Source organism: Hemibagrus wyckioides, linkage group LG17, assembly GCF_019097595.1.
Source record: "Hemibagrus wyckioides isolate EC202008001 linkage group LG17, SWU_Hwy_1.0, whole genome shotgun sequence".
Classification (NCBI taxonomy): domain Eukaryota; kingdom Metazoa; phylum Chordata; class Actinopteri; order Siluriformes; family Bagridae; genus Hemibagrus; species Hemibagrus wyckioides.
In genome coordinates, this window is record NC_080726.1 from 2,810,705 (window position 1) to 2,835,704 (window position 25,000).

The 25,000-nt window shown below is 40.5% G+C and overlaps 1 protein-coding gene across 4 annotated transcripts in view; it reads left to right on the top strand.

The window, feature by feature from the left end:
- Nucleotides 1–25,000, top strand: part of robo1 (roundabout, axon guidance receptor, homolog 1 (Drosophila)) — a 269,624-nt gene that overhangs the window by 55,517 nt on the left and 189,107 nt on the right. The window contains exon 1 of one of the 4 annotated variants that reach the window (XM_058413417.1): nucleotides 19,820–20,377. The exons of the other annotated variants lie outside the window; for them this stretch is intronic. Coding sequence (XP_058269400.1) covers nucleotides 20,251–20,377 — 127 coding nt within the window. The 5' untranslated portion in view covers nucleotides 19,820–20,250. Of the gene's footprint in view, nucleotides 1–19,819; nucleotides 20,378–25,000 lie in introns of those variants that run through there. 4 annotated transcript variants of the gene reach the window in all.

Consider the following 25,000-nt stretch of genomic DNA (forward strand, 5'->3'; position numbering starts at 1 on the left):
TAATAAAGAGTTATGATAAAAGTGTCATTAGGTGTCGAGGAGGCAGCGGTGACGAGGCGAGGGACGAGATCCAGCCTCCGATGTCCTCCTGAGGGGCCAAATGTCACCCAGCTCCACTTAATGACTTCAGCTTTATATGGACAGTGTCCCGGTCTGGCCATGCATGCACTCCCACAGGACCGTGTGTGTCTCAGCCCTGCACTAAAGCTCATGACTGTGTAGGGTAGCTTGAAGAGATCTGAAGACAGTCTTCCTCCCTGCTTCCTTTCCTTTCCTTATTTTGTTTCTTCGTTCGTTCCTTCCTTCCTTCATCCTTTTCCTTCCTTCTTCCCTCCCACCTTAACCTCCCTCCCTCCCTCCTTGCCCAATCCCTTCCTTCCTTCCTTCCTTCCTTCCTTCCTTCCTTCCTTCCTTCCTTCCTTCCTTCTTTCTTTCTTTCTTTCTTTCTTTCTTTCTTTCTTTCTTTCTTTCTTTCTTTTTTCCTTGGTTACTATTTTACTTCTACTCTCTGTGTGTGTGTCTGTGTGTGTGTGTGTGTGTTTGTGCATGTGCGTGTGTGTGTGCGTGTGTTCAGATGAAAGTGCTATCTACACTCTTCTGTATAACTTGAGCTCACTGACACCTGTGATTGGTTAGTGCCTCTGTGATTGACAGGGGGGAGAGAGTAGGCCCCGCCCACTCACACAACCAGGTTCAGTCCCAGGATCAAATCCCGCTCCTCACAGGATGAGGACGGCATTTCCCAAAGTTTATCACTCTCTTTCAACTAAATAGTTCAGTTGGTCGTCATGGTAACAGCAGCACCACCTTAAACACCGAATCCTATTAATAAGATGGCCGCGTGACCCACCTCACCCTCTTTCCTATTTTAATTCCGCTCGTTTCTGGCTCCTACAATTCCGTTTAGAAGCTTTGACCTTAAAGAACGTGCCAGAAAACAGAGCCGGAGCGTGTCTGACATTTTCCTGGCTTGGAAAAGACGATGTCTGGAAGATTATTTGTATATTTGTGATCACCCTCGTGGTGACGGATTAAAAAATATCGCTTAATGAATTACAATTTCCGCTTCCAGTTTTTATGTCCTGGACGAGGATGTGTGGCTTTAACAGACATGTGTTTTGAAGCGGACAGTGACCAGGACTTTTAATGGTCTTAAAGCAGGACAGGATAAGGGTTTTTAGCTTGTCTGGACATTTCTAGGTTTATAATTTGAAGTTAGAAAAAAAAATGTCTGGACGTATCGCTGTGTTTCGGGGTCAGCACCATTTGTCCGATCATCATTTTAACACCAGACGGCTTTTTCCCCTGTGGCTTTATCGAGTCACGCCACGAATTTTTTTTTATCTCTAGATGGGTTTCGTTGCTGAAAACACTCTGACAGTTTTATCGAGAGCGTGTCAGATTGACGAGACGGTCACGTTGGCCGCGAAACAGGATCCATATCTGATGCGGAGAACAGAGCTAATACAATCGAGGGGAGAAAAATCGATCCGGCTTTCACATCCGATCATCTATCAGACAAATCTAAAGAGACAAAAATCATTCAGGTTTATTTCTCACGGTCTGCAGACCTGAGTGACTTCTGAATACGAGCTCTAAAGGAAACATTACCTTCCGTATAAACAGCACTGAACTATGTTACCCATCAGCCCCAGCGGGTCACATGACTGTGTCACATGTCACCTTTTTGGTGTTACTCCTCATTAGCAGGAGCTGCTGACAAACAAGCCCATGGAGCTGTTTGAGATCAGCATTTACTCTGAAAATACGAACATCTGTGTGGAAAAAATAACCGTTTCTGGAACTTTCCTATTGATATACACTATATTGCCAAAAGTATTCGCTCACCCATCCAAATAATCAGAATCAGGTGTTCCAATCACTTCCATGGCCACAGGTGTATAAAATCAAGCACCTAGGCATGCAGACTGTTTTTACAAACATTTGTGAAAGAATGGGTCGCTCTCAGGAGCTCAGTGAATTCCAGCGTGGAACTGTGATAGGATGCCACCTGTGCAACAAATCCAGTCGTGAAATTTCCTCGCTCCTAAATATTCCACAGTCAACTGTCAGCTGTATTATAAGAACGTGGAAGTGTTTGGGAACGACAGCAACTCAGCCACGAAGTGGTAGGCCACGTAAACTGACGGAGCGGGGTCAGCGGATGCTGAGGCGCATAGTGTGAAGAGGTCGCCAACTTTCTGCAGAGTCAATCGCTACAGACCTCCAAACTTCATGTGGCCTTCAGATTAGCTCAAGAACAGTGCGCAGAGAGCTTCATGGAATGGGTTTCCATGGCCGAGCAGCTGCATCCAAGCCATACATCACCAAGTGCAATGCAAAGCGTCGGATGCAGTGGTGTAAAGCACGCCGCCACTGGACTCTAGAGCAGTGGAGACGCGTTCTCTGGAGTGACGAATCGCGCTTCTCCATCTGGCAATCTGATGGATGAGTCTGGGTTTGGCGGTTGCCAGGAGAACGGTACTTGTCTGACTGCATTGTGCCAAGTGTAAAGTTTGGTGGAGGGGGGATTATGGTGTGGGGTTGTTTTTCAGGAGCTGGACTTGGCCCCTTAGTTCCAGTGAAAGGAACTCTGAATGCTTCAGCATACCAAGACATTTTGGACAATTCCATGCTCCCAACTTTGTGGGAACAGTTTGGAGCTGGCCCCTTCCTCTTCCAACATGACTGTGCACCAGTGCACAAAGCAAGGTCCATAAAGACATGGATGACAGAGTGTGGTGTGGATGAACTTGACTGGCCTGCACAGAGTCCTGACCTCAACCCGATAGAACACCTTTGGGATGAATTAGAGCGGAGACTGAGAGCCAGGCCTTCTCGTCCAACATCAGTGTGTGACCTCACAAATGCGCTTCTGGAAGAATGGTCAAAAATTCCCATAAACACACTCCTAAACCTTGTGGACAGCCTTCCCAGAAGAGTTGAAGCTGTTATAGCTGCAAAGGGTGGACCGACGTCATATTGAACCCTATGGATTAGGAATGGGATGTCACTTAAGTTCATATGCGAGTCAAGGCAGGTGAGTGAATACTTTTGGCAATATAGTGTATTTCTCCTAGTAAGTGTTAAATCTAGAACTCTTTCTTTTATAGAAGGTTCCAGGTAGACCACTTTTAGGTAGCTAGAACACTGTTTCTTTAGGGTTAAATCTAGAACTCCCTTTACTGGTCTAGAACCTTCTTTCACAGTTCTAAGCATATAAATCTCTTTACTAAGGTTAAATCTAGAACTCTTTCTTTTGTAGAAGGTTCCAGGTAGACCACATTTAGAAACAGACACACCACAGTTCCTTCTAGAACCCTCTTTCACAGTGGTCAGCAGAGGAGTCTCTTTACTAGTGTTCTAGAACCCGCTTTCACACACATTTTCATATAGACCACCTTTAAAATACCTAGAACACAGTTCCTCTAGTGTTAGATCTAGAAATTTCTTTTAAAGTGTTATATCTAGAACGGTTTCCTTCATACAGAGTTCCAAGTAGTCCAACCTTTGGGAGCCTAGAACACAGTTCGTTTGGTGCTAAATCTAGAACTCTCTTTTCTAGTATTAAATCTAGAACCTTTTTACAGTGATAAACATATGAATCTCTTTAGAAGTGTTATATCTAGAACTCCTTCTTTTATAGAAGGTTTTAGGTAGACCACTTTTCGGAAGCTAGAACACAGTTCCTTTAGTGTTAAATCTAGAACTCTCTTTCATTGTGTTACATCTAGAAGTCTCTTTAACAGTGTTAAGTCTAGAACCTACTTTCACACTGGTCAGCAGAGGACCCTCTAGAGAGAATTTCACTGTGCAGTAATGTATATGTGACAAAAAAAAGGCTTAACTTATATAACTGAAGGGGAGCGTGAGGTCATAAAGCTTTTGTCCAGCGTCCAGGCGGAACCACGGTTCTCACCGTGAATGTGACTTCAGTTGGATGTGGAGGCGTTTATTATCCTCAACACAGTGGAGGATGGAAATGAGGTAGGGGTAGGGGAGGAGGGTGTAGGTGTAGGGTGGTGTGTGTGTGGAGGTGGTGTGTGGGGTGGTGTGTGTGTGTGGAGGTGTGGGGTGGTGTGTGTGTGTGTGGAGTAGTGGGGTGGTGTGTGTGTGTGGAGTGGTGGGGTGCTGTGTGTGTGTGGAGTAGTGGGGTGGTGTGTGTGAGTGTGTGTGAAGGTGTGGGGTGGTGTGTGTGTGTGTGGAGGTGTAGGGTGGTGTGTGTGTGGAGGTGTAGGGTGGTGTGTGTGGAGGTGTGGGGTGGTTTGTGAAGGAGTGGGGTAGTGTGGGATGGTGTGTGTGTTGAGGTGTGGGGTGGTGTGTGTGGAGTAGTGGGGTGGTGTGTGTGTGGAGGTGTGGGTTAGTGTGGAGGTGGTGTGGGGTGGTTTGTGAAGGAGTGGGGTGGTGTGTGTGTGTGGAGGTGTGGGGTGGTTTGTGAAGGAGTGGGGTAGTGTGGGATGGTGTGTGTGTGTGTGTATGTGTGGAGGTGTGGGGTGGTGTGAGATGGTGTGTGTGTGTGTGTGGAGGTGTGGGGTGGTGTAAGATGGTGTGTGTGTGTGTGTGTGTGTGTGGAGGTGTGGGGTGGTGTGAGATGGTGTGTGTGTGTGTGTGTGTGTGTGTGGAGGTGTGGGGTGGTGTGAGATGGTGTGTGTGTGTGGAGGTGTGGGGTGGTGTGAGATGGTGTGTGTGTGTGTGTGTGTGGAGGTGTGGGGTGGTGTGAGATGGTGTGTGTGTGTGTGTGTGGAGGTGTGGGGTGGTGTGAGATGGTGTGTGTGTGTGTGTGGAGGTGTGGGGTGGTGTGAGATGGTGTGTGTGTGTGTGTGGAGGTGTGGGGTGGTGTGAGATGGTGTGTGTGTGTGTGTGGAGGTGTGGGGTGGTGTGGAGGTGGTGAGGGGTGGTAGCTGTCTCAGCTGTGACGTTTGACACAAAGCCGTTGGGCCCCAGCGGGGGGGCGACCCGTCTGCTTCTGTCACCTCCGTCTCAGTGTGAGAGAACCCTCCTGTTCTCCTGCTCTGCTGCGTGTCATGGAGCTCTGGAGAGTTATGATTATGGAAATGGAGCTGCAGCTCCTTCATCCTTCGTTTCTTTAACCCCCACAACTCACCTGGGCAAATCTGACATCCTCCTGTTCTTATAACTGCCCCCCCTCTGATACCCCACGACCCCACAAACTCATCTGCTAATGCCTCTGAGGAGCTGCATTTCATTACCGTGTGTGTGTGTGTGTGTGTGTCATTCCTTTGTTTAATCCTGATACTGTAATGATGGTATTGGAGCTCCAGGTTAACCCCATAAGTACTTTTTTTTCCCTACACAGGGTTGTCTGTATAACCCTGTATAGAAAGAACCCTGTGTTCTGTGTAGAACCCTGCACTAGAACATTTCTCTTTCAGAACAAAGTTCCTTTAATGCGATCTATAAAAACCTTTAACAAGGAATTTTTGTTTCAAAGAGTCTACACTAGGTCTAGAGTGTTCTAGAACCCTAGATCTAGAACCCTAAAAAGTTCCTCTTAATTGTAACATGCTGAAACCTGCAGTAGTGTATTTTCAGAGAGGGTTCCAGGTAGACCCCCAGTGTTAAATCTAGAACTTTCTTTTGGTCATAGTGCAAAACCTAGAACCCTCTTTCCTAGTGTTAAAACTATTTCTCACTCTTTCCATTGTGTTGTATTTAGAACCCTCTTTCATACTGCTAAATCTAGAACTCATTCCTAGTGGAGTTCCAGGTAGACCATCTTTAAAAATAGCAAACACAGTTCCTTTAGTACTAAATCTAGAACTCTCTTCCATTGTGTTTAATCTAGAACTCTCTTCCATTGTGTTTAATCTAGAACTTTCTTCTATAGAAAGTTCCAGGTAGACCAAAGTTTAAGAAACTAGGACACAGTTTCTTTCGTGTTAAATCTAGAACTCTCTCTCTGTCAGTGCTGAACCTAGAACCCTCTTTCCTAGGGTTAAATCTATATCTCAGTCTTTCATAGTGCTAAATCTAGAACTCTACTTAAATAGCATCAACACAGTTCCTTTAGTACTGAACTTAGAACTTCCTAGTTTTTAATCTAGAACTCTCTTCCATAGAAGGTTCAAGGTAGCCCAGGTTTTAGGAAGGTAGAACACACAGTGCCCTTTTAGTGTTGCATCTAGAACTCTTCTTCAGAGTAAATATAGAACTCACTTTGTGATAAAAGAACTTTGGAAAGCTAGAACTCGAAGCCGTCTCTGATGCTGTAGATCATCCACATAACAAACGTTAAATCTAGATCCATATCTATATAATATAGTGCAGACACTAAAAAAAGGGAACTCTTTTAAATCTAGAACTCTGAAGGGTTCCTGAGTTATCTCTGTTTGGGGAACTGGTTCTACACAGATCCCTGAAACTGAGAGTTTATTTTTGCAGAAAATGTTCCAGTGCAGAAGCTGGATTATTAGAGGAAAAGGTTCTTCAGTGTTTCTTGAAGGGTTCCTCGTTTCCTGAATAGGGTTCCTCCAGGAGCATTGTGTTTTCTCTGTGCAGTTCTGAGAGATGTTCCCTCTGTAGTCTCAGGTTCCAGTTCTTGTCTGATTGGAGCAGAACCTGGTTCTGTACTCTTGTGCCTAAAGGTTCTGTGTTCTCAGCTGCTTTTCTCTTCATCAACAGTGTACAGAGTTTCTGTTTCTGTAACTGTCAGCTTCTTGTCAGCTTCCTGTTTGCTCCCTGTCTACTTCCTGTCAGCTTCCTGTCTGCTTTCAGTCATCATCTTGTCAGCTTCCTGTCTGCTTCCTGTCAGCTTCTTGTCAGTTTCCTGTTTGCTCCCTGTCTACTTCCTGTCTGCCTTCTGTCAGCTTCCTGTCTGCTTCCTGTCTGCTTCCTGTCCAAAGATCTCCTTTAACCATGTCCCGTGTTTTCCCGTGTCATGTCCTGGGCAGTCCTTCAGAGTGGGGTGTAAGAACACACACACACACACACACACACACACACACACACTCGTCTGCTGATGTTTTTTGGCACAAACTCATCTTTTTGTATGAAGCGAAATTCAATCAGTTGCTTAATTACATCTTAACACGGCTTCCCAGCAGCTGGCTTTTATTCCCCAGACTCTGATTAAAGGGATTAGAGAAATGAAATTTAGCAGCAGATTTACATAAAGGCACGAAGCACAGAGCCATAGGCCTCGTCACGTCACCTCACGTCACGTTACACCGCAGGACTGGACTGTGCTGCCTCTCCATCACAATCTCTCTCTCTCTCTCTCTCTCTCTCTCTCTCTCCCTGTCCATCTCTCACTTTTTCATTTCTCTTCTGTGTCTCTCTGTCTCCCTGTCTGTCTCTTCCTTTCTCCTTTTTCTTTCTCTCTCTCTCTCACTCCCCTGTCCTCTCCCTCCCTCCCTCCCTCCCTCCCTCTTATCCTCTCTTTCTCTGTCAATCTCTCCTGCTGTTTCCACCCATTTCTCCTTTTCTCTCAATCTCTCTTTGTCTCTCTCTGTCTCTTTCTTTGTCATTTCTTTTCTGTATCTCTCACTTCCTCTCTGCCCCCCCCCACCTGTCGGCCCCCTATCTCTCTTCCTTTTTTTCTGTCTCTCTTTCTCTTACTCCCCTCTCCTCTTCTCTCATCATTCTCTTCTCCTCTTTCCATCCCTTTTTCTATAACTCTCTCTCTCTCTCATGTAAAAATTCTTAATAATATTATCATATTATTGTATTAATAAACTACACTAATATAATCTAAAGTAATAATAATAATAACTATTAGTAGTACTAGCAGTAATTATAAATCTATTATAAATGTTTGTAATTTTTATTCTGTATATAACAGTCACTGGGTGGAAAGATCAAAGCAATTAATAATTTTTTAATTAATTTTTTTTAATTGCCTGAAGCAGTGTTAATGAAACGATGAGCTACATAAACAACAACAACAACAACAACATGTGATCATACAAAATGACAGAACATTTAGGCCTCCTTTTTTTTATAAAAATATAATGATTTATATTTTTTTGGAATTCTGAACTGAGTCTTAGTGAGTTCTATGTGTTATAGAGCTTTATTTGTTGCCGGCGGTGACGTGACGTGACCGAAGACGTGGAGTTTAACAGCCGTTAACTGACCCGCAGCATGATGTGGTTCATCACCGACTCCAGAATATGGTGATTAAGATTAAAGCTGAACCTTGAAGTTAATCCTCGGCTGATGTGCGGCTCAGGACAGATGTGGGCTGATGCATATTAAACAGCGCTTCTAAAGTAGACGCATTTTTTTTGGATGTTAAATTAGAAACAAACTGCATCAATCATTAACATTTAGCTGGGTTTTTTTTGATGAAGGACTCGGTAATTAGTCCCAGTGAAAGGCTCCAAATGTCGCTGTGCAGTGAGGGAGGGATGAAGTGGGACTGTGGGGCGGTGCTGTCCCCTGCTGCTCACTCACAGAACTGCAACTCTGACCTCTGAAACTTCTCTTCATCCATGTAGGAGTCTGACCGCGGGCGTGTGGGCGGGGCTACAACTCAGCAGCATACTCAATTATCCTGACGTCAGCACTGCACATTTTAGTGCTCGAGACAAAACAAAAACTAACGACAGATTTATTTAGAAATAAGAAATTCATGTTTGCATCATTAAATCTAATGTTTTGGGGTTGTTATGGTTAATATTAATTTAATATATTTAATTAATATTTTGCACCACTAAGTGGCCAATAATAATAATTTAAAAAAATAAAAAATAATAATAATAAATTGAGACAGACTCAATGTGTTTTAACATGTGATAATAAATAAATAAATAAATAAATAAATAAATAAATAAATAAATAAATAAATAATTATAAATTATATTGATTTAGTGCATTGTACATTCAGACACATTTAATGCACTTTAATATGTGGGGAAAAAAAACTAAATAAATAAAATTAAAATCACGATAAATAAAAATTGAATAAACAAGAGTAGCAACAGAAATAAATAAATTGTATTAATTCAGTGCATTGTACATTCAGACACACTCAGTGCTTTAGACTTTATGTGAAAAAAAGATAAATAAAAATAAACAAATAAATAAATAAAATCGTGATAAATAAAAATTGAATAAACAAGAGTATCAACATAAATAAATTAATAATAATAATAATAATAATAATAATAATAAATTGTATTGATTTAATGCACCATACATTCAGACACAATGTGCTTTAATATGTGATTTTTTTTTAAAAAATTATAAATAAAATAAAATAAGATCACAATAAATAAAATTCAATAAACAAGAATAGCAACATATATAACATAATACAATATAATATAATATAATGAAATAATATGAAATAAAATTATAGGGAATTATAAAAAAATATTTTTTACTTAGAGTAAGATACATATATTAAAATGTGGATAAATATACAACAATATTTTTTGTAAATAATATGAAAAGCTTGTAATAAGTTAAATTTATTGCATATGATAAGTTTATATTTTACAATATTTTTCAGCTACTTTTCACCAACAAACAACAAGCACGTGTCTATTAGTTCACAGTGTGATTAAGAGCCTTATTAATTCATCATCACGTTAAAGACTCCACCCACTGTCACGGCTTCACGAGACTCTCGAGAGTTCCTGCTGTAATGTCTTTTCTGTAGCTCAGAAATTTAAGTTAAAGCTCCATCTAGTGGCTGATATTGGTATTGCATGCTGCTGAAAAATCAAGGCTGTTCGTGAGAGTGTAGCGATGAAGAAAATGGGTTTCTCCCACTACTCCCACTACTCCCACTAAATAATCACGTCACGTCAAAACGAGTTTTCTCTAAATGGTTGCAGTGACAAAATTCTCAATGAGCAGCATTCATGTTCATTTCTATCCGTTATCAGAAAGATATTTCCCCAAAATACTGATAAATGTGTGATTATTATTATTATTATTATTATTATTATTATTATTATTAGTTGTTTAATTTGTTATTGTTCATGTATAAATAATGAATCAGTAATTAACTACTGTGTGGCTACTTGATTGAAAACAGACAGGGTGCCAATATATATGGAACTGTCTCTAAAGACGTGGGATTGGCCAGATCAAGTTTTCACTGATATTTTTCAATCATTAAACTAAACATGGAATTTAGTAATTTAGTAATTAAAAATTTAGTAATTGATCGAGGATTCATATGATTCAGGTTTGATCTTTGAGAAAGTTGGAGTCTTGGTGTTATTATTGATCAGTGTAACTGAAATTGAGTGTGTGCCGTAATGAGACATGATAAGACATGACGTGATGAGACATGAGAAGACGTGACATGATGAGACATGAGAAGACGTGATGAGACATGAGAAGACATGATGAGACATGACATTATAACTGAGCATTAAGGGTTAGGGGCCTTGCTCAGGGGCCCAGTGGTGGCAGTTTGGTCCTGGGATTTAAATTCACAACCTTTCGATCAGTAGTCCAACATCTTAACCACTTTCTCTCTTCCCTACATGTGATGTGATGAGACGTGGTTTGATGAGACATAATGTCATGAGAGGTGACGTGATGAGACATGATGTGATGAGATGTGATGAGACATGATGAGATGTGATGAGACATGATGAGATCTGATGTGATATGATGTGATGAGACATGATGAGATGTGATGAGACGAGACGTGATATGATGTGATGAGACATGATGAGATGTGATGTGATGAGACGTTATGTGATAAGACAATGTCGTGAGTGGTGACGTGATGAGACATGATGTGATGAGACATGATATGATGTGATGAGACATCAGATCTGATGTCATATGATGTGATGAGACATGATGAGATGTGATGAGACATGATGAGATCTGATGTCATATGATGTGATGAGACATGATGAGATGTGATGAGACATGATGAGATCTGATGTGATATGATGTGATGAGACATGATATGATGTGATGAGACATGATGAGATGTGATGAGACATGATGAGATCTGATGTGATATGATGTGATGAGACATGATGAGATGTGATGAGACATGATGAGATCTGATGTGATATGATGTGGTGAGACATGATGAGATGCCATGAGACATGATGAGATCTGATGTGATATGATGTGATGAGACATGATGAGATGTGATGAGACATGATGAGATCTGATGTGATATGATGTGATGAGACATGATATGATGTGATGAGACATGATGAGATGTGATGAGACATGATGAGATGTGATGAGACATGATGAGATGTGATGTGATGAGACGTTATGTGATGAGACGTTATGTGATAAGACAATGTCGTGAGTGGTGACGTGATGAGACATGATGTGATGAGACGTGATATGATGTGATGAGACATGATGAGATATGATGTGATGAGACATGATGAGCTGTGATGAGACATGATGAGATCTGATGTGATATGATGTGATGAGACATGATGAGATGTGATGAGACATGATGAGATCTGATGTGATATGATGTGATGAGACATGATGAGATGTGATGAGACATGATGAGATCTGATGTGATATGATGTGATGAGACATGATGAGATGTGATGAGACATGATGAGATCTGATGTGATGAGACATGATATGATGTGATGAGACATGATGAGATGTGATGTGATGAGACGTGATATGACAATGTCATGAGAGGTGATGAGACATGACATGATGAGACATGATGTGTTGTGATGAGACATGATGTGTTGTGATGAGACATTGTGTTGAGGGTGGTAGTAAAAGTGCTCGTGTTTGCTCGGTGTAATCTGCTGTGAAAGCTCAGACACTCTGCAGGTCCATTACAGTGCAGTATGTCCAGATGTCTGCTTTGTAATCAACCCATTCCAGAGGGGTCATCACTTTAATCCTGCTCACCACACACACACACACACACAGACACACACACACACACACACACACACAGACACACACACAGATGGCAAAAAAGTTTCCAGCAAGGACAAAAGATATTTATGTAACCTTTATGGAAGGAGTCTCCAGTGTCACAGTGTCAGTGCTGTTCTCACAGTAAAGCTGAGTGTTTTCTGACAGGAAGGAGGAGAGAGAAACGACAAGGGAGCTGAGGGAGCATTATAGCTGTTTATAACTGTTTATAGTGTAAATGAGAACAGGAAGTATCTGGTTTCACAGATTATGTCATGGTCATAATTGTGTTAAATAAGAACTGTAATGAGTGATGAATTGCTCTGAGGTCAGAGGAACACTCCAGGACATGCTGTTTTAGGAAAACAATCAACACCAGGTTCATGCACATACAGTATTACAGGGGTATCATGCAGTATTACAGGGGTATTATACAGTATTACAGGGGTATCATGCAGTATTACAGGGGTATTATACAGTATTACAGGGGTATTATACAGTATTACAGGGGTATTATACAGTATTACAGGGGTATCATACAGTATTACAGGAGTATTATGCAGTATTACAGGGGTATTATACAGTATTACAGGGGTATCATGCAGTATTACAGGGGTATTATACAGTATTACAGGGGTATTATACAGTATTACAGGGGTATTATACAGTATTACAGGGGTATCATGCAGTATTACAGGGGTATTATGCAGTATTACAGGGGTATTATACAGTATTACAGGGGTATTATGCAGTATTACAGGAGTATTATACAGTATTACAGGGGTATTATACAGTATTACAGGGGTATTATACAGTATTACAGGAGTATTATACAGTATTACAGGGGTATTATACAGTATTACAGGGGTATTATGCAGTATTACAGGAGTATTATACAGTATTACAGGGGTATTATACAGTATTACAGGAGTATTATACAGTATTACAGGGGTATTATGCAGTATTACAGGGGTATTATGCAGTATTACAGGAGTATTATACAGTATTACAGGGGTATTATACAGTATTACAGGAGTATTATACAGTATTACAGGAGTATTATACAGTATTACAGGGGTATCATACAGTATTACAGGGGTATCATGCAGTATTACAGGGGTATCATACAGTATTACAGGGGTATCATGCAGTATTACAGGGGTATCATGCAGTATTACAGGGGTATCATACAGTATTACAGGGGTATCATGCAGTATTACAGGGGTATCATACAGTATTACAGGGGTATTATACAGTATTACAGGGGTATCATACAGTATTACAGGGGTATCATGCAGTATTACAGGGGTGTCATACAGTATTACAGGGGTATTATACAGTATTACAGGGGTATCATACAGTATTACAGGGGTATCATGCAGTATTACAGGGGTGTCATACAGTATTACAGGGGTATCATGCAGTATTACAGGGGTATTATACAGTATTACAGGGGTATCATACAGTATTACAGGGGTATCATGCAGTATTACAGGGGTATTATACAGTATTACAGGGGTATTATACAGTATTACAGGAGTATTATACAGTATTACAGGAGTATTATGCAGTATTACAGGGGTATTATACAGTATTACAGGGGTATTATACAGTATTACAGGAGTATTATACAGTATTACAGGGGTATTATACAGTATTACAGGAGTATTATACAGTATTACAGGGGTATTATACAGTATTACAGGAGTATTATACAGTATTACAGGGGTATTATACAGTATTACAGGGGTATCATGCAGTATTACAGGGGTATTATACAGTATTACAGGGGTATCATGCAGTATTACAGGGGTATTATGCAGTATTACAGGGGTATTATACAGTATTACAGGAGTATTATGCAGTATTACAGGGGTATCATGCAGTATTACAGGGGTATTATGCAGTATTACAGGGGTATTATACAGTATTACAGGAGTATCATGCAGTATTACAGGAGTATTATACAGTATTACAGGGGTATTATACAGTATTACAGGAGTATTATACAGTATTACAGGGGTATTATACAGTATTACAGGAGTATTATACAGTATTACAGGGGTATTATACAGTATTACAGGAGTATTATACAGTATTACAGGGGTATTATACAGTATTACAGGGGTATTATACAGTATTACAGGAGTATTATACAGTATTACAGGGGTATTATACAGTATTACAGGGGTATTATGCAGTATTACAGGAGTATTATACAGTATTACAGGAGTATTATACAGTATTACAGGGGTATTATACAGTATTACAGGGGTATTATGCAGTATTACAGGAGTATTATACAGTATTACAGGAGTATTATACAGTATTACAGGGGTATTATACAGTATTACAGGAGTATTATACAGTATTACAGGGGTATTATACAGTATTACAGGGGTATTATGCAGTATTACAGGAGTATTATAGTCTTACAGAGATATTACATGGTCATTGCAGGGGTATTATAGGGTGTTACAGGTGTATTATGGGGTATTATAGAGTTTGACAAGGGTATTAAAGGTATACAGTACAGTATTTCAGTATTATAGAGTATTATTGGATATTATAGTGGTAGTGAAGGGGTAGTACAGGGGTATTAAAGATGTATTACAGACTATTACAGGTATATTAAATGGGTATTATGGGGTATTATGGAGTATTACAGGTCTATTAAAGGGGTATTACAGGCGTATTAACAAATATTACAGCATACTACTGGGATATTCTTGAATTTAACAGGGGTATTATTCAAGGGGAATTAAAAACATACTATGAGTATTTTGGGGGTATTACAGGGAAGTATTACTGTGGAGAATTGCAAGGGGGTTTTATGGGGGTATTACAGTGGAGTATTACAGTGGAGTATTACATGGGGTATTATGAGGTGTATTACAGTGAAGTATTACAGGGGGTATTATGGGGTGTATTACAGTGAAGTATTACAGGGGGTATTATGGGGGGTATTACAGTGAAGTATTACATGGGGTATTATGGGGTGTATTACAGTGAAGTATTACAGGGGGTATTATGGGGTGTATTACAGTGAAGTATTACAGGGGGTATTATGGGGGGTATTACAGTGAAGTATTACATGGGGTATTATGGGGTGTATTACAGTGAAGTATTACAGGGGGTATTATGGGGTGTATTACAGTGAAGTATTACAGGGGGTATTATGGGGGGTATTACAGTGAAGTATTACAGGGGGTATTATGGGGTGTATTACAATGAAGTATTACAGGGGGTATTATGGGGTGTATTACAGTGAAGTATTACAGGGGGTATTATGGGGGGTATTACAGTGAAGTATTACAGGGGGTATTATGGGGTGTATTACAGTGAAGTATTACAGGGGGTATTATGGGGTGTATTACAGTGAAGTATTACAGGGGGTATTATGGGGTGTATTACAGTGAAGTATTACAGGGGGTATTATGGGGTGTATTACAGTGAAGTATTACAGGGGGTATTATGGGGTGTATTACAGTGAAGTATTACAGGGGGTATTATGGGGTGTATTACAGTGAAGTATTACAGGGGGTATTATGGGGTGTATTACAGTGAAGTATTACAGGGAATATTATGGGGTGTATTACAGTGAAGTATTACAGGGAGTATTATGGGGGGTATTACAGTGGGGTATTACAGGGTGTATTACAGTAGAGTATTACAAGGGGGTATTATGGGGGTATTATGGAATGTATTACTGTGGAGTTTTACATGGGGGTATTATGGGGTGTATTACAGTGGGGTATTACATGGGGGTATTACATGGGGGTATTATGTGGTGTATTACAGTGGCTTATTACAGGGGTGTATCATGGGGGATATTACAGTGGAGTATTACAGGGGGTATTATGGGGTGTATTATAGTGGAGTATTACAGGGGGTATTATGGGGTGTATTACACTGGGGTATTATATGGTGGTATTACAGGGTGTATTACAGTAGAGTATTATAAGGGGTATTATAGGGTGTATTACAGGGTGTATTACAGTGGAGTATTATGGGAGTATTGTGGGGTGTATTACAGTGAGGTATTACAGGGGGTATTATGGGGGGGTATTACAGTAGAGTATTTCATGGGGGTATTATGGGGTGTATTGCAATGGAGTGTTACAGGGAGTATTATGGAATATTACAGGGTGTCTTACAGTGGAGTATTATGGGGGGTATTATGGCACATATTTCCGTGGAGTATTACATGGGGGTACTATGGGGGGTATTACGGTGCAGCATTTGAACATTTGATGATGTGAGTGTTGTGCAGAAATGAGGTGAATAAAAGCAGAGGAGAGGATTCTGCTTTTTACTGACCACGTGACTTTCTAAACCTTCACACCGTCGTCTTGATTGTTGCCATGAACTGTAAGAAATGAAAACACAGAGACTTTAAAATGCAGATGTGTTAATTACTCTAAAAAATCCAGATGTGTAGTCATTTAAACACCGTCTCTGGTGATGATATCCGACGGTAGCATTGTGGCACGTAGCCAGAATTCCCTCAGGTGTCTGAAGGTTGTGTGTCAGGTGACGTCTGCTTGACTTTCCACTCGTTAACCTTCAGACGTCTGGCTTCTCCATCGATTGAAGGATTTCTGGATCGGTGTTTGGAAGGACAGGAGGAAGGTGAGCTGACCGATTGATCACGTCGCTGAGGTGAAGCCGCGGTACACAATCTGAGGCTAATCCAGCAAGACTCCTGATTAGGTCTGGGAATACTGGGAATTCTGTGTTATTTGTTATAGAAACAGTTGCGGAGAGTCCAGGGGTCTCCAGAATTTTGAAGGAACCTCAAAACTACGGCGTCTTCACGTGTTTACGCTAAAATGTCAATTATTTATGAGTTTTGATGAAGAGTGAAGGTGCCAATCATTTTCATTTTCTAAGGAGGAACATCTTCCTTTAAAAGGTGCTGCAGGGTTTTATAGCTCTATTTGGGATTAGTTTCCTGGTCATGTGACTGTTCCGTGTGTATTTTAGAAACATTTTTTGTTAGCGTAAACTAAACCCTGTCCTGCGTCGTGTCCCGCTTCATACTTCTGTTTATTATAACCCCATCAACCGTGTCCATCAGAACTGCACTGTGTCCTGATTAAACATCATGATGAGGGTTCAGGAAGTTTCCGGTTCATTGTCGTCATGGAGACTGAGATGATAACACAGCAGAGACAAAGAGGTCAGGAAACAGAGGTGTAGATATTACAGAGAGAGAGAGAGAGAGAGAGAGAGAGAGAGAGAGACAACAAACCAGGAGGAGGAACACTCTCTATCTATCTATCTATCTATCTATCTATCTATCTATCTATCTATCTATCTATCTATCTATCTATCTATACTTTTTTTTGTTTTCTTTCTTGTTTTTGATTCTTTCCATTTTTCTTTCTTTCTTTCTTTCTTTCTTTCTTTCTTTCTTTCTTTCTTTCTTTCTTTCTTTCTTTCTTTCTTTCTTTCTTTCTTTCTTTCCCCCACTCTCTCTGATGTGTGTGAGTGCTATGATTATGGATGATGAAAGGAGAGGTGATTGGAGGAGAAGGGATGGAGGGAGAGGTGGAGAGATGGAGGTTTTATTGCATGCTGCTGTTAGACATCTATTAAATCACATCCTTGTGACACAGAGAGCGGAAGCCCTGAGCTGGATCTCAGAGTGATGTACAGAGACGTCACAGAGACTCTCCCTGACCTTCCTGTGTTCCTGATAAACATCCCGGAGGGTCAACATCTGTCCAGTTTAACAGGAAATACACCCAGATGTGAGATTACTGCACTCTAGAATAACTTTGTTGCAACATGGATCAGGCACAATTTTTCTTTGACAAATTTGCGTTGTCACGTACGCAATTGTACCCTTTACAATTCATCAACTGCAGGGGGTATAGGAAGGTTAAAACATAACAAATAGCTAAAGAAACAGCTATGCTATGTATAATAGCTCTGTAGTGATGATGACAATAAATGACACATGCTAGTAGACGGAGAAATATTAACATTCACGCAGGTTCACGTTAGAGAGCGTTTAGCGTTTACTGTATGATCTGATCGTATGATCATGACGCGTGTTATTATAATAGCTTTAAAAACCGTGTATGTAACCAGTCACAGAGTCTCTTTTTAATTCCCTATGATCTAATTGGTGGAAGCTGCTAATTAGCTGGTAATTATTTAATTATCTAACCTGATTAGGTCATGAGAAATGACATGACACTCTAATCTCATGGCTGTGTCTGCTTTATAAAACCTTCACCTACCTTTCACCTCTCCTCCTAACGAGCTAATGAGCTAATTACAGCCTAATCAGTAGGTGGTGCGTATGAAGAAGAGCAGCTCTGACGTTTGCTAACGGCTCGTTCTCGTCACCGAGTTAGGCTTTAATTAGAAGGCTAATGAAAGAGCGTTTAGCGGACCACTCTCAGATTAGATAAGCTGATAAGCTTTAAGGAGAAACTAATTATTCTCCAGGTGTGTGTTATTTATTTATTTATTTATTTATTTATTTATTTATTTATTTATTTATTTATATATTTTAATTATTCCTGTCACCATTTATTTATTTATTTGTTTGTTTGTTTGTTTTTAGGAGAACTGTGACCTTTAGATCATGGATAAATTCATACACTTTAAATGAAGAGGATAAAAACTCAAGAATGGATTAAGAAGAAAAATGTTAAAATGTACACAAAAAAACTTTTTTTTTAATTTAAAATAGATTTTTATAGATTTATATTCAAAATTTTACTGTTTTATTTTTTAATCAGCCACATCATTTCAGGCTGCTGCTCACAGACGCCTGAGTCTGCATTAATTTTTTAAAATAATAATCTGATGGTTGTTTTAGTCTAATTAAATGACAAATTAAAATAAATATTTTTTTATAAAAATAAAAAATATATATTTATTTCTTTATTTTTATACAAATAATTTTATTATATATAAAAAGAAATAAAAAATAAAGTTTTCTTCTTCTTCTTTTTTTTTCTTCTTTTTTTAAAATTTTTTTTCTCTTTATCGGTAAGTGAGTTCTGCCCTCTTCCTCATATGTGAGCTCCCAGATGCCTGTGATTGGCTAGTGTCTCTGTGATTGACAGAGGAAAGAGACTAAGCCCACCATCAGAGCACAACTACAGTGTAGTTTACGGTTAACAAGCTATATATGTATATATATATATATATATATATGTATGTATAACTTTCATAACCTAGAGTATAGAGAGTAGAAAGTTGAGTACTTGACTAATCCCCGAGCGGAAATCTGGTGTCAGAACAGCAACAACATCAAGAGCAAGATGAAGCAGTGAGACTTGATGAGCAGTTGTAGTGGTGTGTATAAAAATACACACTTAAATAAAAACACTTTTATCATTTCAGCTCCTGCTTTTTATTCCACACTGTAGTGCTTCACTGTGGAACTGTCCTGAGACCAAAATAGAGGACATAAAGCAGAAAGTAAACACATTTGGTGTCATGCTGTTAAAGGAAAATAATCAATAGCGGGATTACGTGATGTTAGCACACGTGTTCGAGCTGCGTACGTCTTTATGGCCTCAGAGTTCGATTCCTTTCACACTACAGCAACCTGATTTACGACGGAAATTTTAGTATTTATTATTTGAACTTGTGAATGAGCTGTTACTATAGAAACGACAACATGCAGTACATACAGAATTAGCGTGTGTGTGTGTGTGTGTGAGATCAATAATAAGGCAACGTTTGCAGAGAGAAGATGCTTTGCCTTGTAGTTTTTAGCCGTAACCGGCGCATTAGTGCATTAGCGCAGCGTCTCAGTGGAAGAGAAAGAAATTCTCTCAGCTCCAGTTATCTGACCTGAACACTTGACACTCGATCACACTTTGTCCTCTCCCTCCTCCCTGCCTCGCCTCTCGCTCTGCCTTTTTTCACCCCCCCTTCAATACACACACACACACACACACACTTCCCTCACACACTCAGACACACACTTGGCACTGTCAAGGTTGCAGGATTGAAACCTTGTTTCTGATTTATCTCCTGTTTTCATATCAACATCGGCATTAAAACACGGAGGACGGCGCCGAGTCTGTCTCAGAAGGCTGCAGCTTCTCACTGACAGAGCGCTGACGTGTGACTATCTACCTCGCACCTGTCCGTGACGCCAAAAAACCTCGGACTGCCATGCAGCTCACTTTCTCCTCCGCGAGCGCTCCTTTGCGTCTCCGCCCTCACCATCACCCGGAATGGCATTAATTCCTGATCGACTGGAAGAACCGGTAGAAAGGAAAAGGAAGGAGGAGATTAGCGAGGCAGCTCAACTTGGAAGTCTTACAGGACCACTTGTCCTTAAGGAAATTGTGAAGCGCTGGCATCCGTGTGAACGTTGTCTCTCAGTGATGTAGCCGTAAGAAATCGGAGCTTTGTGCTGGAACGATGACGGAGAGACGGATCGTCTTCACCTTGTTGCTTCTGAGCACCTGGATGACACTGGGACCGTGCTGGGACGGGGAAAAGCCCGGGAAGAACAAGGGTGGGTGGAGATGGAAAGGGGACAGGTCTCGTAAGTAAACCACCCCTCCATTCACCACCCTCCTTCACACACAAGTTCTTTCTCTCTTTAATCTGTCTTTCATGTAATTTTCTTCTACTTTTAAACAGAGGCAAAACTTATACAGCCGTGCTATTTGTTTATTTTAGGAATAACTCATCCAGAGCAACTTAGAGTGGAACCTCGGCATACGAATGCCCTCTCTTATGAATTTTCACCTTAAGTATTGGAATTTTGCAAGAAATTTGCATTAGCATTTTGAGCATAGGAACGAACCGAACCGAACCAAACGCAGGCTAAGTTGAGTGTACGTCCTGGAAGCCGTTCTAATCTTGTTAGCGTTGGTGGAAAACCAAGCAAAGCCAACTGAAGTGAGTTTACCAAGTTTTTTCAGTCAGAGAAAGCTGTTTAGAGTAAACCCACGATACCGACGTTGTCTTCAGCATGTGTTCGAAAGCTAGGTAATATTTTGGGTGTTTTTTTGTTGACAGATCGGTGGTGTGGGTGGTCTGTTCTATTTTTAGCCCAAGCTTGGTGGCACGACTTCCTGTGAGGAGCCTTGACATGGAATGCTTGGCTTGGGTCAGTTCTTTGTAAGCAGCCATATAGTTTACATACGCTTCGTATTGGTCATATTGGGAATATTTTTGGAACGGATTATCTGCATTTACATTATTTTTTATGGAACAAATGCGTCTCACAATACAAATTTTCACCTTAAGAACCCGCCTTCAGAACCAATTAAAATCCTATAACCTCATTCCATTTTAATTCATTTTTATACACCTGAGCAGTTAATGGTCTTGATCAAGGGCCCAGTGGTGCAGTTTGGTGGTCCTGAGGTTTGAACTCACAATCATCTCAATCAGTTGTCCTACATCTTAACCACTTCTTATATATGAAGCTTGTGTGACAAACCAAGACCACGTGGATTGACAGGAAGTTTGCTGTTGTCTCTAGTTCCTGCTAGTTTAGGGTTTGTATTAGAGTCAGTTAGGCTGCTGGTTTGTTTACAGTTTGGGGAAAAGAACCAGTTGGTTTTGTAGCATCTCTCATGTTTGATCTGGACTGATAGAGTTGAGGTTGTGGAGGTTGAGAAAGGTGAGGTTGAGACTTCTGGGGGTACAGACTACTCGACACTGCACAGTTCTCTCATATCTCCATCACGTTAATCAGGTCATCATCTGACCAGGATAAAGAGCTGCAGCTGGTCAGCATGTTCTTCTGTGTTGGATAGCTCACAGATTTTTATATCAAGTAGAGGAAAATGGTTATTTTTCTGTAAAACCACATCATAATGTGTTTCTTCCTCTTAAACCAACCTTATTATTAATAAAATAAATTGACAGTTGTATTAATATCAGAATGACATCATACTTTTAATTTGTTAATTGTTGCATTTAACATGAAAAACATCTGTCACACGAGTTCATGTTATCATTTCACCATGTTTACTCTCTCTCTCTCTCTCTCTATCACCCACCCTCCCCTCTTATTCTTTCCCTCTCTCTCTCTCTCTTTCTCTCTCTCTCTCTCTCTCTCTCTTTTTCTTTCTATCACTCCCCCCTTCTGTTTGTCTGTCTGTCTCTCTCCATCTCTCTTTTACCCCCACATTTCACTACCTCCCTTTCCCTTAAAACTTTGTGTGTGACAGTTATCCAGCTCTAACACTGGAGACTCCTTACCTATTTCATTCATATCCATGTGGAATAAATTTCTCCTTACAGAAAACCTCATCCAAGTTATCTATTCATTATTTTGATTATGATTATTATTAATATTGGACTCTGCTCAGGAATCCATCATTACAGAAACGAGTGATAGATCAGCTCTCTCTCTCTCTCTCTCTCTCTCTCTCTCTCTCTCTACTTAGCAGGGTTTTTCTTCTTTCTCTTCTCCTGCGCTGCTTTCCGATTCCAGCTGTATGTGAGAGTGCAGACGTGTATGAGTTGATGTTGATGAGGTGTGTGTGTGTGTATGAGTGTGTGGGTGTGTTGTAAAAAAATTAAATAAAAAATAAAAGGCGCTGTAAAAGTAAACCCTTCTCAAAACATCCATTAGGCAGAAGTGCAGTGGGGTAAAAAGTAGAAAGCATGCACTTACCACAACGACACACACCACACACACCACACACACAACACCACACACAAAACACCACACACAACACACAAAACACCACACACAACACTGTTTACTGCCTCTGTTGTTGACAAGCTCTTTATTTATTTCGTTATTCTTCGCCTGGGAACTTGATCGGCTGCCAAGCAGATGAACGTTACAGGCTTGCAAAATCTGATCTTCTGTTTCCTTCCGGGATTTTTACACTCTCTTCATTCTCTCTCCATAACAAATAGCCGGAGCTTATGATCAGCTCTCGCGCTCGCCTGATATCTTTGACCTCACTTTCTATTCTTGTGTCTGTGTCTCTGACCTTCTGAATCACAAACACCTTCACTAAATCATGCATTGTTATAATGCGACTGTCTCTGGGTCAGCGCCATTTTTTTCTTCTTGGAGATTTACTGAGTTACGCTTCATCAAGATCTCACAGCTCCAGCCATCTGTAGTGTGACCTGACCTTGCCTTGAACCCGGGGCCAAAAACTCCACTCGGATGAGCTTTAATGTACATGCAGGTGTGTTCTGATGAACCACCATACCGTAACCTAGACTGATGATCTACTGCATGTCAGGGATGTGTCCAGCTCACCAGCTCATACTGCTGTACTCATAGTCGTAAAAATGCCTCAAATGACCAGAATATGACGTGGCTGCATGAGGTCCCGGGTTCAGTCCCAGGCATCTATATCTCCACAATGTTATGCGAATTTCCTCAATGTGGTATGAATAAAGGATCTTATCCTTTAATATACATCTTATCTTATCTTATCTTATCTTATCTTATCTTATCTTATCTTATCTTATCTTATCTTATCAAGTCTTATCTTGTCGTATCTTTTCTTTTCTTATTTTTTCTTTTCTTTTCTCTTCCTGAAAAGTGCAAGGTGTGTAAAGTATCAAGAGAAGGAACTACAGCAATAACCTACAACATAACCTAAGATCGAAATCATGTGTCTATTATCTGGAAGGTCCGCTTATCTGGAAGTTTGTCACCTGGAGTTGTGTCAACTGGAATTCTTTCTAGTTAGATTGAGACATTTCATTCTACTCATCCAAGCAGCTTCTTCAGTCTGAGTGAATTTGGCAGGATTCTTTAATCCATCCCCAAGATCAAGACCTCTTCAACGGTCCACCAGGAAAGCCACACCCCACCATCCACTCTCACATTTACTGATCGTTACTTCTATACACTTGCTCCTTACTCTCCTTCTCTGGAGTCACTGCATCCTAATCCTACCCCCCCACCCCACCCCCCACCCCCCCTTTCTCACCTTCCCCTTGTTCCTGTAAAGAGGTGATCCATGGAGAGTCCTTGTGCCTGGAGGATACAAATTCCTGGAATTGTGCCATGAGTAGTGAAACATCTTGAGCTAACTAGAAAGGAAGCCAGTTGACATCTTACAGGAGTTCCTTACTTGTTAGGAGAGTAAAAGTGATGCTAGATGTGTGCAAATATTAGCATGTTTGCTATCAGCAAAATGTTGATGATGATCAGCTGTTGGACTGGAGCTCAGTTTCAAATTAGTGACTTGGACTCAAACTTACAGGAGTTGGTAATCGGACGTGTCTCAGGCTTGGACTATGGTCGAAATCGTACTTTACAAACAAAACCTACACCATTCAAGCTAACTAACTAGCTGGAGTCCGGTAGCACATCTTCACTTTACTTGGTCACTGTTTAACCCTTGTACATAAACAGAGTGAAACAAAGTGAGTGATTTATATAAAACAGGCAAAGATTTTGGAGAGGTATCGATGCTTTCACGCTACAGCCTGTTCCCTGGTGTCCCTCAGGGCTCCATCATCGGACTGTTTTCATTTAGCCACTACAGTGCTAATTTCTCTTCAGAAGCTTTTCAAAATGACACGAGAGAGTCTCTGTTGTATATCCGTGTCCTGGAAGTAAGAGCTGATGAGCTGTTTAATGACACACTCATAAAACTTCCATCTATACACACACACACACGCCAGCGCCACTAATTACATGCATGAGCACCTTGCCTATAAAAGCGATAAAGCCGTACAAGCCACTCATCATAAACCTGCAGATAAATGACACCTAAATGACTTTGTGTAACCGAGAATGTTCTTCTCTCTGAATGACAAATTACGTTTCGCTCTCGTTGTTTTGTGTAATAGATTTCTCCGAATATGAGAACTGAGGGGATTATTATTAAGTTCTCAGCCCTTTATCCAGAGGGTCAGTTAAAGGTCCTCAGCTTCTCAGTCTTCTCCTCAAGCTGCAGCTCTTCCTTTCACCTGATGGTGGCAGTAGACTGGGATCACACAGATTCCAACAGGTTTTGTTTTTTGTCTGCGGATTCATTCACTGAGTCGTGTTTAAGTGGCGATGCTACGTTCCACTTTGTATTGAAAACCTCTCGGGAATTCCTGATTGCGTCCTTAGCTAAAGCGGTCAGTGATATTTATCTGGAATCAAAGCACAAATTTGTGAATATCATCTGGTGTGTCACGCCTCCACTTCAGCTAGTTTTGATTCACATCCCAAAGACTC